Raw genomic sequence first — 18298 nt, 5'->3', positions numbered from 1 at the left:
TGCCTAAAAGCTCAGAGGGGACCGTGCCTTTGCTGTGTCGGCTCCTTCATTATGATGTGCCTCAGCACGTTAAACAGGCCTCTTCTCTGTCTGTTTTTAAATCATTTCTTAAAACCCATCTCTTCTCCTTGGCCTTTGACTTTATCTCCTTGTTTTAATTTCTTATTTTCATTGCGTGGCTATTATTATTTTTACTCATGTTTTATGTAGGCTATTTTAATTTATTTTTGTATTTTATATGTAATTCTGGGCCTCATTATTTATTCTTCTGTACAGCACTCAAATTTGGTTGTGTTAAAGTGCTTAACAAATAAAGTTGGATATGTGTGTGTGTGTGTGTGTGTATATATATATATATATATATATATATATATATATATATATATATATATATATATATATATATATATATAAAAAATAAAAGTTTTTTTTTTATTTATTTGAGTTAGGGTTGAGTTTTGTAGAATGTTTTATAAAAGCCTACACTGTGTTGCCAGGCAACCAGTAAAATGACTACATGAGGTTAACAGAGAGAGATTACTCATCTGAAAAACAGCAGCTGCCTAAAAAATATTTGTGATGTTAATGAGTTTAAACCTGCCTGGAAGTTACCACACAGTAGAACTTGAAAAAAAGAAGAAAAAAAACAAACAAACAGTTTAGAAGAAGTTTTATGTGGAAACCTTGCTGCAGATCAGCTTTAAACGTTGGCTTTACACTGGCTCATATTTGTTGCATATGATATCAAACATTTTCTCCAAATCTCTTATTATAATGATATATATGTACTTTATAGATACATTCACACATCTCCTGTTAGATTTAATACAAAATATAGAATATAAATAGAAACTTTGCCTAAACTGAAACATTAGGGGAATTTTAAAGAGGACAGAATGAAACAAGCCACTTTCACAAACTGCACAATTGCTGTAAACTGAATGTTTAACTTGCAAAACTCAGTTTGAGAAAAGGTTGAATTTGGTCGAGTTATGATATAACAAAAGATTCAGCAAATCAGACTGCAGGTGTTAAATAGTGTGTATGTGTGTGTGGTTAACTCCTGTTGTTTTGTAGGAAGTCGATGAGGATCTTGTTGTACTCGGCCACCTGTTGGGAGACATTCTTGGCGACGGAGGCGAAGTCGCTCTCTTGAGATTTGGAGGCGATGACTGAGGCTGCGGTTGAGGAAACATGGGTGTAACAAACAAAAAAAAACAACAACTCGCATGTATCACTGAGCTGTGTGTCAGAGTTTAGAAGGATACACTCTTTCATTACAAAGTTGTTCTGCTCCAAGTGTTGCCATTTCCTCTCCAGGTTAACCAGCTGAAACACAGACCAGTTGCATTAACAGCAGGCAGCACATGATGACAGTCTGAAGTTACATCACTTTTTTTATTGTGTATATGTTGCTTTTAGTGGTTGATAGTGTGATAGATAGAAGTGCGTGTGTTGGAGCTCTCTGTAGAACATATTACAGTGTATGCTACAGCAGTGGTTCTCAAAGTGCAGTCAAAAATCTTATTAGATGGGAAATCCTGAAACAAAATCTTATGAAATGGGGGCCTGTGGTCTAATTTGTGTTGGTTTAGGGGTCCTTGAGGTAAAAAAATATATTTAAGAACCACTGTCTTACAAGAACAAGTCATAGAAATGCAGAAGGAAACTTTCAGTGGGTTTTATTTCTGACAGTGGTTTTGTGGTGGTGGTGGTGGTGGTGGGGGGGGGTTTGGTTGAATACAGATGTATCTCAGTGTGGTTATGATTTGGCAGATAAGTACAGTACATGTTTTGAGTTTGGAAGTGAGAATGTAAATGTGTAAAATGTGCTGCAGATGCACAGAATTATGTTGCTTGTCTGTGTTAGAGTGAGAAATGTATTCAGGAAATGTAAAAGCTGTAGTCACTGAATGATTTTTATGTTCAAATTAGGAAATGATATGTCAAAATGTGTCACGGTTTGCTCTGTAATTGTTGTTGATGTGCTGACAGTACTGATCCACGCAAGTCACCTCAGGAAGACATGACAACTAACAGTAACTTAATCCATCCAGTGTGCATGTTCACATCAGTGTCTACATGTGTCACGCGCTAACCTGAGCATGAGTCTCGTTTTCTTGCAGTTTGGTCTTCAGAGCTTCGTGTTTCTGGTTCATCTCCTCTAACAGCTGTCTGAATGAATCCCGGCGCCGAGTCAGCGATACACGATCCTCCTGTAGTCTCTGCAACATAAGAACGTACATTAGGTTAGCTTAGAGCAGTGTTCACCAACCCTGCTACTGGAGAGCTACTGCCCTGCATGTTGTAAGTATCTCTCCACTCTAACACACCTGGTTCTAATAATTAACTCATTATCAAGCAGCTGAAGCTTGTCAAGGACTTAAATAATGAGGTCATTATTAGAATCAAGAGTGTTTAGAGTGGAGAGATACCTAAAACATGCAGGGCAGTAGCTCTCCAGTAGCAGGGTTGGAGACCACAGGCTTAGACTCACTGTATCCTATGTAGTTTCAGGTAATCTGTTAGCTGATGGGGTTGTTATATAATATCTGTCTCTACAGTATATGTTGATGTGAGTGGATTCTGAAGCCTCTTACAGTCTTCTTGTCCTCTGCTTCACGTCTCAGGGTGTCCAGGTCTCTGTAGGTGTGCAGCTCAGACTCCATGTTGCTGACGTGCTCCTTCAGGGTGCTCAGCTCCCCTGAGATCTTCCCCTGCAGCTGCTGCACCTTCTCCAGGTCGTGCTGCAGCCGCTGGGACTCTGGAACAGACAGTGAGCTACAGTTAGCTGTTGGGTTTTTTATAGTAATAATCATTTGCTGTGGTGTGTCTGTGTGTCACTGACCGGTCGTCAGTCCTCTGGCGGTGTTCTCTGAATGGACCACTTCTGTCTCCTTGCTGACCAGCACCTCCTGCATGTTCCTCAGCTCGCTGGCTGTCACTGTGTCCACCTGTCGTAGCCGCAGCATGTTCTACATACAGACACACACACTTACTCTACTTTACCATTCTATTCTTTTCTCTCTCCCTTTCTGTAACATTTACATTCCTCAAATCCCCCTTCCCTCCTTCTTTCCCTCCTTCCCTCCCTCCCTCCCTCCCTCCTCACCCTGCTGCAGTGCTCCAGCAGGGAGACGATGTCCTCTTGGCTCTGGGTCAACTTCTCCTGCTCCTGAGCTTTCATCTCATCAAATGACTCAAAGTAACCTGAAAAAACAAAAGAAAGGAGGGTTACTGCTACTTAATACAAGATGTTTATACAATTATTATAATTAATATATTATATTGAAACTAATGAAGCCATCATGGTGGTTGCAGAGTAAGAAAAACAAGTCGGCTTTAGCACCATCTAGTGGTAAAATAAATAAATAAAGCACTTTGTTACAATATTGACAGAAAAAGATTTGGTACTCACGATCCACTTCATCCTCTTTCCTCTTCAGCTCCTTGAATTTCTGTTGACTCTCCCCTTATAGACACACAAAGAAATCCTTTTAATGTTAAATAAATAGGCATAATTCCTATTGAGTTTGGTAATATGTCAAAGTAAAGCCACATTCAGAGCTTTAAAAAAAATAGTCGATGGACAGAAAATGAATTCAGGATGAATGATCAGGAACTGTAAAGTAATTATTAATTCTATCATCACATATGTGGATATTTGCTGCTTTTCAATGTTTTATCAAACTAACTAAAGATTCTTTGGAGAAAGTTGACAGCAGTCATGAAGTGTGTTACCCTGAGCTTCCTCTGAGTCCTGCTCCATCTGTCGGATGTCCTCAGTGATTTGTGTGGTCCTCTCTTTGATCTCCGTGAGCCTACACACACACACACACACACACACATATATTTAATATACAAGCGGAGGTCAAAGGTCACAATGTGAGTATCAGTGTTTCTCGTTTTGCACTTTAAAGTGGTTTTTGTTCCTCCAAATGGATCAGCTCATGATCCCTGAAACTATTACTTCTACTCAGAGATGCTACAGTGCAGTAAAGAGATCACTAAAATATGGATCTAAAATGGAATCAAAAAATGACCACTGATCTAATTTGTGATTCTAATTGTGAGTCTACTGGTTTTGAGGTGATTTTCCTAAATGATGAAGCTGTGTGTTATAGAGTTCAGCATCTGACCAGTGTTCCTGACAATATAGATAATGAATTGTGAAGTTACAAAAGCATATTGTGATTAATATCAATACGTACTGTCTCTCCATGCTGGCAATCTCCTGGTTGTCTTCTTTTACCTGGAAAACAAAAAACAACAACATCTATGCTTTACTCACTTTAAATGTATGAAGTCATGTTAATTCTCTTACTGCCTTTTTACAGAAGCCTTTGTGAAATACATTTAATCTGCTGTGGTTTATTAGTGTGCTGATCTTGCACACATAAACAACATTATACTCAATTTATTTTACTCATTTGGTGACTATGTTGTGTAAATCTTTAATTTCATTTAATACTCGATTTTACTAGAGGCAAATGAGGTTCAGATACATGACATATCAAACAGATCTTGTCTTGTATGATTTTAACATATGTAAACCATTTCCACATTACATTAAATTGAATTTTTAAAATACATATAGAACTGTTAATGATGTAATGTAAAAAAGTCTAATGCAACTTTATTGACACATATGATTTGTATGCTTTAGTTTAATATTGTGACATTGTGATATTCATTATAATTAAGCTGATGAGGCAAACCTGTTTCAGTAATTTCTCTCTCTCCTCGCTGGGGGAGCCCAGGCTCTTGTGCTCTGCCTCCATGGTGTCACGCTTCGCCTCCAGCACCGACAAAGTGTCGTGAAGACGAACTACCTCTTGCTTTATCTGTGAGTGGGAGAGTTCCTGCACACAGACACAACAACTGACACTACTGCTGCCAGATGTCACAAAAATCAATATGCATTTACTTCATTTTCTAGACTATATTCCCTTCCTAACTCTCCCCACACATCATATCTTTCTTTCCTTCTATTTCCTCTCTTTGTAGAGCTGACTCACTGCTTCGTAGTCCTCCTTCCTGGTCGTCAGGATGTCCAGCTCCTCCTGGAGAACAGTTAGCTCCTGGAAAACAAGGAACAAGGAGAAGATGGAGAAAAGGATATAAACGTATTGTACATGATGGCAAACATGGCAGCAGGTTAACATTAAGTAAGATTATATCCTTGTCCAACATGTCAAATTACAAAAGTTCATCCTGAAATGGCCATAACAGTACTAATACTTGAGTAATATTTGGATAAGAGTAGAACTGACGACATGAGTGTAAAACTACATTAATACCTGTAGCAGCTCCTCATTGGTTGTCGTCATGGTGAAATACTTCTCTTGCTTTGCGGTTGGCATGGCCTGGACGACCTCGTCAGCGACACGTCTTTCCCTCCTTATCTCCTCTTCTATCGCCCTGATAGCTTCTTCTCGTCTGGAGAGGGAAAACACAACAGGGTGAGGAGAAATTATTTGTTTCTTGGTGGTTTCTTTCTTTCTTATTGTCACTTATTAGGCAATAACTGGAAAAAAGGAGACCTTTCTAGAGTCAATGGTGCCCTAGACATGGGATAAGGTCCGGGGTTATATTAAAACATAGGATGGATAGTTATGATAGACAGTTAGTTGTATATGAAGTTAGGGTTAGGGTTAGAAAAAACTAGTATATGGTGTATCAGGGGCATGAAGCAGGGTTATGATTGCAATCTAACTCTGCAAGATGGACTGGGTAAACTTGTAGAAAAGGTTAGTTTTCTTACTGATGTCCTTCATTCCATCTCCTTTATTCTTTGTCATTTCCTTTCCCCCATCTATCTTCTTTAATCCTCCCTTTCTCCTAGGTTTCTCACTTACCTACCTTCTTGTCCTATTTCCCTTTCTTCTATCACCTTCTTTCCTATAGTCCTCCCTTCTTATGTCATCATAAATCATAAATGTTAACCATAAATGTTTAGCTAGCAGAAAGCATGCATGTGAGCCTTCAGATTTTACAACAAGGAACAAAGGTCTTTTGCTGCGCTGGCTGCTCCGACACGACAGTTGAACTGAGTTTGTCTCGCTGCGCGTAGAAGAACAGGTATGTGTCTTTGTTTATTATTCAGTAATGTAATGTAGAACATCAAAAAATAAGGTTAAATACTGAGATCAATAAACAAAATAAAACAACACACACATCCTCTACCCAGCTAGGGATGGGTGCTGAACCAAAAAACAACTATAAGAGAAAAGAGAATTGTCCGGACACCGCAGGTATAATTACTGGCTCAAAACGTCATGCTTTATTAAATTATACCTGCATGGGAGCTCCTGTGGTGTGCAGACTTTTCTCTTTTAAATACTGAGATCACCAATATAATAAGCGGCAAACAGTCGTGAAACCGGAAGATGATGTACTGTATAGGAGGTTAAAGGTCATTCAGCTGACACATATCTATATGGGTTCATGAGAGCAGCAGGTGTACATGGTCTTCCATGAAATCCACTGTCAGGAACTTTAAAGAGTTTGTTCTCTACAAAAGAAAATAGAAAAAAAGAGACCATTAAATGTTCTGCTTTTTGTTATATATTCTTTTTACTTTATCTTGGTTCTTCTCATCAGAAACAGTGTTATAAGCCAAGTATGCAAGCATAAAAAGAATGGGCCTTGGTGTAGTTTTCTTTCCTAATTGTTGCCTATATCAAGGTGTTGACATGATCCCTTCCTGTTTATTCAAGTTTCTTGGAAGGTTTTATGTTGAAAAGGAGGATGTGAGGTAGTCTACAAGATCAAAGGGTGAAAGGGTCAATACATTCTGAGAAAATGGGGAAAATTGTGCCTTTTATTTTGATTTATTCACATCATCTTAATCTAGTCTCACTTCTTACAGTATTCGTTGTTAGATACAAGTTGTTTAATTGTTACCCTAAAAAGATGAGAAATGGCATTTATAAGAGTAATTAAAGATGGACAAGAGTTATGATTTTGCAATAATCGGATTACCTTAGAGCACGAAACTGCATATTGTGCCATGAGGTGTAACCAGTGTAGCAATACATGTAAACACAGGAACCTGTGGTGTAACAAGTCTATGTTTGCCCATCATGCTGAACTCAGAGTGATGATGCAGAATTTTTTTGTATCAACATCCTGCTAGTGCACACTTGCAGTTCAGTGACAAACACAGTTACAAGGAGCTAGTCAGAGCTAAAAGTGTAAGAAAGGCAGACTGATCTACTCTGCATGCCAGGTAAAACAGAGAGTATATAGTCTATATTCAGTTATTCTGTGTTTTTCCACGTGTCCTCTTTCAAGGAAGGATGATGGGAGGGTGCTGGCAACATCTCCTACTGCTGTGGCTGATTGCTGTAGGAGCAATGAATATACTGGGAAACGGTGCTGAGGCTGTGAAAGACGCTGAACTGGTAGAAAAATGTTATTATTTTATTAGTAGAAGTTTCATCTCACTCAAATACAGTTTGATAATCTATTATAACTTTGATCATACTGAGTTTTATGAGTAATGTCTGTCCATCCCCCAGCAGGTAATGAACTGCACCAACAAGAGTCTACAAGTCATTCCTAAGGCTTGCAACAATTCCAATGTTACTAAACTGATGATTGAGGGGAACCAGATTACTCTGAATGAGACTGACAGACTAGCCCTGGCTAGCTATCCCAAACTGGTAGAACTCCACCTGGATGGTAACCTGGTAACCAACATATCAGCCATGTACTTCTCTGTTGTACCACAGCTCAAAGTGCTTTCTCTGTCCAGAAACCATATCAACAGGTAAATATATGCATGTACAACAACAGTACTTGTACTACTAATATAATAATTAATGACTGCATCTATCACTGGGTGTTATTGCAGCCTGGATCTTGAGTCTTTCGCTGGTCTAGATGACCTCACAGAGCTGGATCTGTCCCACAACCTGTTGACAAGCCTTTGTTCGCAGCTATTCAAAGGGTTAAATTGTCTAAAGGTAAACTCCAAAATCGCTGAGTATATTCTAGAGGATCCTCCATAATGTGCAATGATTTCAATATTCATAATGCCTATGTTTAAAAAAAACCAAACAAACAAAAAAACTTTACTATGAATTATCCCTCTTGTCTTCCCATGGACTATGCAACCTTTATTCTCCTGGGTCAAAACTGACCTAGCTTGGTTTGACTGTTTATACAGCATAAGGTATACATTATTACCCAATTCTGTGTTCTGTGGGGGGGTGGGGTGGGGGGGGGGGGGTGTTGTGTTAACCTGACCTTGTTTTTTGACTAAAGACATTGGTATTGTTGTAGATTTTTGTCAATAGGAGTTGTATCATTTAGCTGTGTTAAACAGGTTATTATCGGCCCTGTAACCTCATCTAATCTGGTCCCATCAGGTACTGAACCTACAAGGAAACCCCTGGAACTGTTCCTCTCCACTGCTGAGCACCATTAAAGAGATCAAAGCAGCAGGAGTTACCATTGGTAATAAATGTACAGTTTTTAAGTTTGGTGTTAATATCTGTGATTTTTACCCATGCTAGTCTAGAATTTTACCTGCTCATGTTTATCCTCATTACATTTTGAGCGGGTAAAAATATAGATTGAAAAGTATCAACGGTACAAAATCTAAGTGAAAACTTACAATTTTCTCTTCACTTTCTATTATAAGAAGCAGTTTTATCAGATGTCAGTGTTACAAACCATTCTGGGACCTTTTTGAATCACAACTGTTAAAAACTCTGAGCTTTATTATATGAGATATACACAGCTAGTCTCAAGTTGACTTCCAGAGGTATCTATTATTTACAATATTCTAACATTTCAGGCATAGGTGGTAGGAAATTTGGACTCGGAAGGAACCAAACACTTAACATTGCCGATTTACATTCAAAATGTTGTGTCTTTGCCTGTGTAGATACATTCCTACAAAATTCTCAAGACATAGACACTTCTGAATCCAATTTCTGTCTGAAAGCTCAGTTCAATCATTTGATCTACTCAACTAAATGAATACTCATTAATTCCATCAACTGAAGTACGATGTCCTGTCTGGCTCTACAGCAGGACCACGTACCACATGTGCTTCACCAGGGGAGATGATTGGAAAGGATCTTTTAAAGGCTACAGCTGAGTGTTATCCATCACCACCACCGTCCTCCACCACAAACCCAACAAAAGAATCAGCTAAAACAACCATCAAAGTTCTGCAGTACGGGTTCACAACCACAACCACTCCGGCAAAACCTGCGCTGACTTCAACCCCCAAAAGCATCATCACTTCAAGCCACAACAGCATCATCACAGGTAGGAGTCTTTCTATTAGGTATGTGGATGTCTAAATAAAATCTAACTTAACGGACAGGTGTCTCTGTCCACCCAGATGATAAAGTCGTGTTCGGTAACTCATGGAAGTTTGCGGCGGGTGTTGCAGCCATGGCGCTGTGCGTCTGCATGCTGATCGTGGGCGCCATCAAAGGGCCTTCCTGGTACAAGCTCCTCCACAACTACCGGCATCAGCGACTAAACGGAGAAGACGACGGCGGGGAGAACTTTGCGTCAACCATCTTCTCAGAGACGGGCGCACACTTGAGCCATCAGACGTTCACCTTCGGGCAAAACAACAGGCAGCGAGTGGAGGGGGAAGAGGACGAGGATGGGTACTATGAGGATCCATACATTAGGAAACAAGATTGATGGAAGGAGCGGAGGCGAGGGTTTTTGAGCTGGAAAATGAAGAAGCACGAAGCAGCTTCACAGTGTCAACAAGTGGGGATAAAATCTAAAAAAAATAGGTGCACATTGGTGGGGGAGGGGTAGTTACCGGTATAACCGGTAGTTATATTGTATAAACATAGCCAAACATAAGATTATAATGTGTCTTCTAGATGGAATGTGTACAATTTGCATTTCCTCAGATGGAACTAATCATGTTGTAATTTATTGTAATGCTTAATGATCTAGAAATTCAAGTTATGTCAACCATTTGTCCTGATTCTGATTGGTGTTACTCCGAAGCATCAAATCAGTGCCACAAATATGAAGTAAAAACTTAACCTTCACGTTGAAGCTCTTGCTCAACTAAGATGTGCACTTGAGGTTATGTATTTAAATCTAATTAACACCCAGTTTGTTTGCTGGCACTAGTTTGAAGAGCCGGATGGCACAGTAAATAACTCCAAAGTGCAAATTAAGACGGGCAAAGTGCAAAGTAACACAAGAGCTTCTGTGAGCTCTTGGGTGAAAGGAATAAAGATGTGATGTGAATGAGTGATTGATTGTGTGTTGAATTAGTGCTCAGACTGGAAACCTCTTACACTAAAACAATACAAGAGGTTGTTCTGGATTGTTTCAGGTAGCGGCAACACATAACTGAGTGACAGATCCAAGAGTCTGAAAGTTTATCAGATGCTAAAACATTAATATCTGTATTAGTTTTATTATTTTTGATGTTTGTTGAGTTTGACTGTGCAGTATCATTCACTTGGATTTTTATTTAGCTACTTGTCCCTGATAAAAACCAGGGACTCATTTTTCTGCTCATTCATTTTGTGCATTGTAATGTTTACCGCCTTCCTAAAAAGGTATTTATCATTCTAAAAAGTTGAATTAAAATTCTAAAAAAAACAATTAAAGTGTTGTGTGAATGTGTAACTCACCTGATGGATGGAGCATACTAACATTACAGTTGTTCTCCAAAAATGCAATTAAAGTTCATAAACATGACTTTGAAATAATGTCAATTCAGCAGTTCTTACTTGACCACTGGCCATTCTACTGTCATTTAAAGCTCATCTTTATACAAATGTATTCATTCAAATCCAAGTAATTCTAATACATTTTGAGAAAAGACAACATTTTATATATAAGTAAATATAACATCATTTCTTGGCATGGATCTATTTGGGAGAGAATGCACAAAACCTCCACCATGTACTTACTCTCTCCTCTCAGTGAAGATGCTATCAATGCTTTCAGCCTCACTGTCATTCTGGGCTTTCAACTGGTAGTAAGAAAAGGAAGGAAAATGGAAGTGTGAGGACGTTTACGTTATTATTGGTATAGAAAGCAACAATCGGAGCATTATTTACAACACATAAATTCAACATACTGAAGGACATTCCTGCTATCACATATTTTTATATTACATTGCATACTAGGTACACTCTTTGCTTGTTTTCTTATATACTGATGTGAGTGGAGTCACACACATCAGACTCTGAATTCCTAGAATATATCATATATATGATATATAATATATATTTTGAAGACCTCAAAGTATTTGACACTTATTTAACACACATTGAATTACACTTGAAATCGCTTTGGGTGGTCAAAATGACTAGAAAAGTGCTATACAAATACAATCTATATACCATTACCATTAACTACTTGGTCTCAGACTTTTTCAAAGTGTGTAAAATGTGGCAAAAAAAAAAAAAAGGTCCAGAGACGGAAGGACACATGACCTCAAATCACATCAACAGTGCACTGGAGATAAATGAGACTTTACTATTACTTGTCTAAACACACACAGAAAGTTTGGTTCACATACACAAGTGTCTATTGACATGAACAATCTTGACTGAACAACTTTTTATTGTTTATGTTGTACTTACACTGTTGTAGTCATTAATCATTTCATCCATGTCTGTGTTGGTGTTGAGCTTGTCCACCAGCTACAAATACAAATACACACCCAGAAATTAATTAAACAAATAGGCCACATATCACCTACAGCATTCCAGTGTTTAGTCACAGTTATGCAGTAAGCCATGCAAGACTTGAAAACACATATTTTGTTAACAGGACTTCAAATAATGTTTAGTTTCCTCTGAGTATACTCTAAGTAGAGTAATAGTTAGTTAATCATTTAACTACAGTGGTAGTAGTTATTTGAGTATTTGTATAACCTTAACATACCTAAACATTTAAAATGCAAAAAAAAAGAAGCTCTTTCTTGTTGGTTGTGTGATGACTATTTCTGTGAGTGCTCTGTCTGGTTGGTCCTTTTTTCCTTTTTCTTCTCCTTCTAGGAAGTATTCAAGACGAGCCCAGATCAACAGGCTGAAGCAGTTCACCTGGGCTGGGGGCTGGGCCACCTTTTAAAACCAGCTGGCCTGCTCAGTCTCGCTCTCTCTACCAGCAGCAGAACCCTTTTCATTTGTTTGCTTTATTTTGATTGATTTCTAGCACACAATAATGGCCATGGCCTCTGTAGTGGAGGATTTTGTGGCTTCTCCCTCTGAGGAGCTTTTGGAGCAAGTGCACTAGGGACCAGCTCTTGAAAATTGGTGAACACTTTCAGATTGAAATTCCTGATAAAAAGCTGAAAGACACCATAAAACTGTGAAATGTAAATTGCTGGATGGTGGTGTATTGGTAATTGAGGAGGTGACTCAAAAGCCTGTGGTTTCACAGGATATTTTGACCTTTTGAGCAACAAAAGGAGATTCTATTGTTACAATTGGAGCATGGTAGACTTAAGCACGACAGACACTTTGAAATGGAGGTGTTGAGGCAAAAAACTGAAATGCATGCGGTTCACAATAGGCATAGGCTTGATGTGATTAGGGAAGGACAACTGGCAAGTGAGGGATCAGTTCAAAATGTGATGTTGGAACTAATCTCCGTTTGGTCCCACACTTCACAGAAGCAGATCAGGACCTCTTCTCTCTGTTTGAGAGGGTTGCTGAGTCCAAGGGATGGCTGGATGAAGAACACACTCTCCTCCTCCAATGTGTGTTCACGGATAAAGCACAGGAGGCTTATGCTGCTCTCTCACATGAAGATTGTGTCAAGTATGAAAAAGTTAAGGCTGCAGTTGAGTTTTTGAGTTGGTTCCTGAGGCCTATAGGCAGCACTTTAGGAACTTCAGGAGACAAGATGTTATGACACACGTTGAGTTTGTTCGTGGTCTTGAGACTCTCTGTTGCATCCCTGGTGTTAATACATTTGAGGAGTTGTGTAATCTGGCGATTCTTGAACAGCTTAACTGTGTGCCTAATAGCATTGCCATTTTTATTTAATGAAAGACTCCTCATGATGCTGCTGTTCTAGCAGACGAATATATTCTGACTCATAAGACTACATTTACTGACGTTGTACCAGGTGACACTGGTCTTACCCTAATTTTAGAGGTAATGGGGGAGGATTGGGGTCAGATTCAAGTAACTGAGTGTCAGCCTTGGAAGAAACCTGTGTCTAGCCATACTTGTGACTACTGCCGATGTGAAGGACACTGGAATAGTGAGTGCCCTGCACTTAAAGCTAAGTCTGAGTCCATTCATGGATCAGTGACATCCAGTGCTTTGACTGCACTTATGCGAAAAAAAGTTTCAATAGTGTCTGGGGAAGAAAAGAAGTCTGTTAGTAATGCTGCATCAGATTACTCTGTCTTTATTTCACAGGGGTTTGTCTCTATGCCAGGGTCAGATGAGAAAGTAGCTGTGACCAGAGAGAGATACTGGCTCTTTAGAATGTGTGTTCTCCTCCTTGGTTTGTCTGAACTTTGAGCCAGTTCATGACAGTTGCTTGTGCCGTTTATGTTGTCGAAATTTACTTAAATTACTTCAGCAGCCACTGAAAATAAATACTGTATCTCCAGACAGAGCATCACCAGACTTGTCTAAATGTTTAGGTAGAGTGTGAGGTGATGTTTACAGCTGTTTACCATGTTGTAGTCAGCAAGCTGGCCTTGTAGATCCCTGATCTCTGCAGCCAGGCCTTCAGCTCTGCAGGAGAACACCAGAAAATGCAGGGTTGGTAATTGTGATATTCTCTTCAGTAATTATGCTATGCATTGTTTTATCTATTCCTTTACTCATGTTTCACCAAGAGACTCCAAACAATAGACACTGTCAGCACTAACTTGTAAAACAAGCACCCACCTCTTCTCATAGGAGAGATAGACAGAGTTCTCCTGGTTGTAGTTGTCAATCTCTTTGTGCAGTTTGCTGGTCTCAGTGGTCAGCTCGTTGATCTTACTCCTGACAGAACAACCACACCAATTGTAATATATAATACAATATAAAGAACTGAAGGTTGAAAATTGAATGGACTTTAAAACATACATTTAAGCTATTAAAGTCTCCAAATTCAAATATGTTATGCAGTCTGGTGAATAATATGTAAAATAAATATAATGCAAAATACAAATGAAATACAGCCTAATGTGTGCATAAGCTTCTGTCATAACTTCAGCTATGGGTGGAAATGTTTTAGATGCAGTAGGACTGATGTGCATTACCTGAGAAGACCCAAGTAGTAAGATTTATCCAGAATCTGCCTCTGAGGTCCTTTTTCAGAGGATCGAAGAAAGATGGTGGTAAAAGAGAGAGAGACAGACAGACAGATGTGAGTTTGTGTTAAAGTCAAATCTCTGTGGAGGCATTCAAATCATGTGACAGTGGTATAACGTCTCTTAGATGTACCTTTCATGCCAGTCTTCATCCCACTGAGGCCCTGCTGGGTGACAGGCCTGTCAGTCACTTTGATCGGTGCTGACAGGACTCCAGGGGTGGGAACACCGCCCCTCATACCAGGATGACCACTTGTACCTGGGACCATCTGTATCAAAATGAATGAATGAAACTACATCAAATACAGATTCCCATAATTCAACCACAGTAAATGTCGTCTTATATTTGTTGTTTGCCGGAACATGTTAGTATAAGACATGTATGTATATAAGGGCACTGTGATTTTTTTTTTTTTGTTGTGTTTTTTTTTGGGCTCTCAGACTTCTGCTGTCCAAGTTGATGCTGTAGCAAAGTGAGTATAGTGAATGGGGAAGGCACTTGTATTTCAGGACTAAAATGCATCCAAACTGCAGTTGACTTACCCCAGTTGCGACACGTATGGCTGTAGGAGGAGGTCGGACAGCTGTTGGAGGTCTTCCAGCCCCAGGAACCACAGATCCGCCGCGGCTCATAGGCCGGCCCATACCGGAGGGAGGCCGCTGGCTCGCCATGGTGCCTGGACACAAGTGACAAATACAATTTGGAGCTGCTGGGTGGACACTAATTTATACAACCTAAAAGCACTGCTATGTATGGCTTAATGCTAGGAAGTGTGTTTGTGACAGCAGCCAAGAGGAAATTGAAGCTCCCTTCTGACTGGAGGTTTGCTGGTTTGAATCCTGAAGCAATCTCCATTTCTTTCTGTACCCTACAAACACCTGATCCAGCTCATACAGTGAGCACCACTTAACTTAAAAATCTGTGCAGGGGCCCAAAGCACGCAGCCTGAGGTGTCCTCCGACAAATGACAGCTTTGTATTTAAGTGACTTTAACCTTCATGCATGCACTTTGACATGAAAGTTGTCTCAGCTACATTATGATGCCAAATTTATGTTATTCGAGTCTGCCTTATTTACCAAAGACAGTGTTGACTTGCACCAGTGAGCACGAACAAATCATAGTAAATCTTTGTTTCATTCAACGTGATTTCATGCAAAGTAATTTATTAGAAAACTCTTGTTTAAATGTTACGACTAAACCAGAACAGGTTCCTTAGCTCACTGCTACCCAACACCGATTTTAAAGGATGAAAGCTACTAATAACAGCCCGTTGATACAATTTCTACAAGTTTAATGACCACGCAGCTTCATATATTTGGAAAATGTTTGACGAAGGGTTAACAGTCAGCCATAATTTGCCATATAAATCCGCAGTTATGTCTATGAAAATACTGGAACGCCAACTATCTCTCAACTCAAACAATTTAGCGTTAGCATTAGCTCGTTAGGACGGAGTAGCTGCTAGCTTAGGAGGGTTTCGTACCTTCAACTTCCTTCCTGGTCTTTTTAGTCGACAGCGTAGGGCTACAAAATATCAAGCTGTGGTGGCTGTTTAATTTATTTAACTGGAATGTCTATCAAATCTATTAGTTTACATAAAACAAAGTAGCAACTCGAGATGATGTTGACGTTACCACAGTAACCATCTTCTTCTGCTAACGTTAGATTGCGTTTAAGCTTAAAAGTACGCTGCTGCCCCCCATCGGCAGGTCAGAGCATCGACACACTGAACAGTGGAGCAACAGGTTACATCCATGTATGTTTCCTCCTGCGTATATAGCTGTGAAAATCACTCCTCAGTCCTAAGTGTTAAATACAGACATTATTCTACAGTAGATGTTTGTCCAGTCCGAATTCCACATATAATTCACATTTATTTGCAGCGCGATTTATAAGTGCTGCAGTCAGTGACATGATCAAACAGTGAAATTCTTCTCAATGAAACGAAACTTTTGCACACATTTGTTGTTGTTGTTGTTGTTGTCAAGGCAACATATCTTATAGGTTATATCACATATTATTATTATTATTATTATTATTATTATTATTGCGCTCACCAAGGTAAGGCTAATGTGTCCTTGGGCAAGACATTTAACCACAAATTGCTCCCGTTGCTGCGTCAACGGTTTATGAATGAGAATGAACGATTCATTTCCTCCTGATGTGCAGGTTGGCACCCTGCGTGGTAGCCCCTGCCATCAGTGTATGAATGAGATGTAATGTAAAGTGCTTTGAGTGGTCGTAAAGACTAGAAAGGCGCTATATAAGTACAGTCCATATACCATTTACCATGAGTCATTCCACACATTGATCTCATCAAGGTAGACTAATCAGTTGTTATGATTTTATGAGTCATCCACACATTGATCTCATCAAGCTTTACTTAGATGTAGGGGTTGTATTAATTTTTTTATAACTGGTAAAATAGGAAACATACTTTGAGTAGATTTGCAAAAGATTTGCATTACTGTATTCAAATAATTATATGAATCTTATATATGAATAGGCCCTTTATTTGAGTCCAATAATGCATTTACATTATTAGATTCACTTTTAATTATTTTTTTTAAAAAGTTGTTTTAAATTGCTCTTTGTTCCATTTCATCATTTAAGATGAACATGAAATTATTATATCTGTAATTGCAGCTTTTCCCCCAAACAGTGAGTCAGACAAGGTCATCTAAATTCCCACAGTACTCAGCCAAAATCTAGCCAGAGACTGCATCCCTGGTGAAATGACATTTGTGTGTCTTTTAATCTAAATCCTCTTTGATCTGCAGTTTTTGGCAAGATGAGTCCTGATTTTGTCAGCTAGCACACTATTCAAAAGCCAAAATGATAATGCCTTCACATGGCATGGGCCATGTAACACTAGAAGGAAAGACCGCTGAAAATTAAGTATTTTGGTAATGAAATATTGACACTGTATGACTTATGACTTAAAATGCACAACTGTACAATTTTCTAATGTTGTAGTAATGTGCATTGCTTTCAATGAATATTCTCTGAACTGATTGGACAATAAAAGAGTTGAATTAAATGTAAAACTACTATACTACTATACTGTCATACTATAACACTTGACCAAATGTTAAAGTGTTAGACTGTATGGGGAAAATGTAGCTTTTCGTCCCTTTAGGCTCCACTTGAGGTGTCTGTCTTTGTTTCCAATTTAGCAAATTCAGGGTGAGCAAATAACGACACAAACAGACCACTACTAGTCACACAGAGGCTATAACTTCATTTGAAGTCAGACTTTGCTCTTTAGCATCTTAGTTTATGTTTTTATATACTCAAAGAACTACACATTACCTGATGAGAGTCCTCAAGTAATCACAGGTGCAACTAACTGGCTGCATTCCATTTAGATTTCCCAGTTTCCAGGGCATTGTGTGCACTGGCTTATTGGGACAGTTTAAGGGACACAATTGTATTTAATGTTAATAGTTAGACCTGTGCTTCCTCTGCAGGTAACACTATACAGTAGATCTGCTGTGAAAAAGGTCAATACATCTCTGGTCAATTTATAATTTGTTTACTTGTTGTTTTACAAGTGACATGCTAAAAATGTAGTGTAACAGCAGCACAAGTTTGTGAGCTAGCAAACTGATTGAGTAAAGTTTATTAAGCAGCAGGTGCTTGCTTGCAAGTTTCATGGCCACCATAGAGTCTCCTATTTCATTTAAAGGGGAGGTGAGGGGTATTCAGTTGTTTGCAATCTCCAACCTCACCACTAGACGCCACTAAATCCTATACTGTTCCTTCAAGCTATCACACCAGAACAAGTGTCTCAATTAAGTATTAATTTAACTTTTCATTTGCAAGAAATGTGTTATTTCTCAAACTTTACTACTTTAAGTCCTGAGGAACTTAAAGTACTCTCTCATAGGTGTGTCCATTTATGAGCTGATTAAACCTTTTCCTTTTAGAGGAGGATAATTTACACTTTCATCATTTTTAAAATACAATATATGAAGTTCAGATGCTCTAAGCAAAAGTCCAATCAGAATAACCAGAA

At 38.9% G+C, this 18298-nt stretch overlaps 1 protein-coding gene across 1 annotated transcript; it reads right to left on the bottom strand.

The window, feature by feature from the left end:
• Nucleotides 1–1056: 1056 nt before the first annotated feature.
• Nucleotides 1057–14950, bottom strand: ift74 (intraflagellar transport 74). The gene is made up of 19 exons (XM_053342213.1): nucleotides 14822–14950; nucleotides 14412–14547; nucleotides 14228–14276; nucleotides 13869–13967; nucleotides 13652–13712; nucleotides 11598–11657; nucleotides 10920–10981; nucleotides 5301–5439; nucleotides 5019–5081; nucleotides 4719–4862; nucleotides 4212–4252; nucleotides 3742–3821; nucleotides 3419–3472; nucleotides 3113–3210; nucleotides 2849–2975; nucleotides 2601–2764; nucleotides 2100–2225; nucleotides 1269–1329; nucleotides 1057–1172 (listed from the first exon to the last, which is right to left on the bottom strand). Exons 1-19 carry the CDS (start codon nucleotides 14948–14950, stop codon nucleotides 1057–1059), a joined length of 1809 nt encoding a protein of 602 aa, XP_053198188.1.
• Nucleotides 14951–18298: the final 3348 nt, after the last annotated feature.

Source organism: Scomber japonicus, chromosome 21, assembly GCF_027409825.1.
Source record: "Scomber japonicus isolate fScoJap1 chromosome 21, fScoJap1.pri, whole genome shotgun sequence".
In the NCBI taxonomy this organism is placed as follows: Eukaryota; Metazoa; Chordata; class Actinopteri; order Scombriformes; family Scombridae; genus Scomber; species Scomber japonicus.
This window is presented reverse-complemented; position numbering and strand designations above follow the sequence as displayed.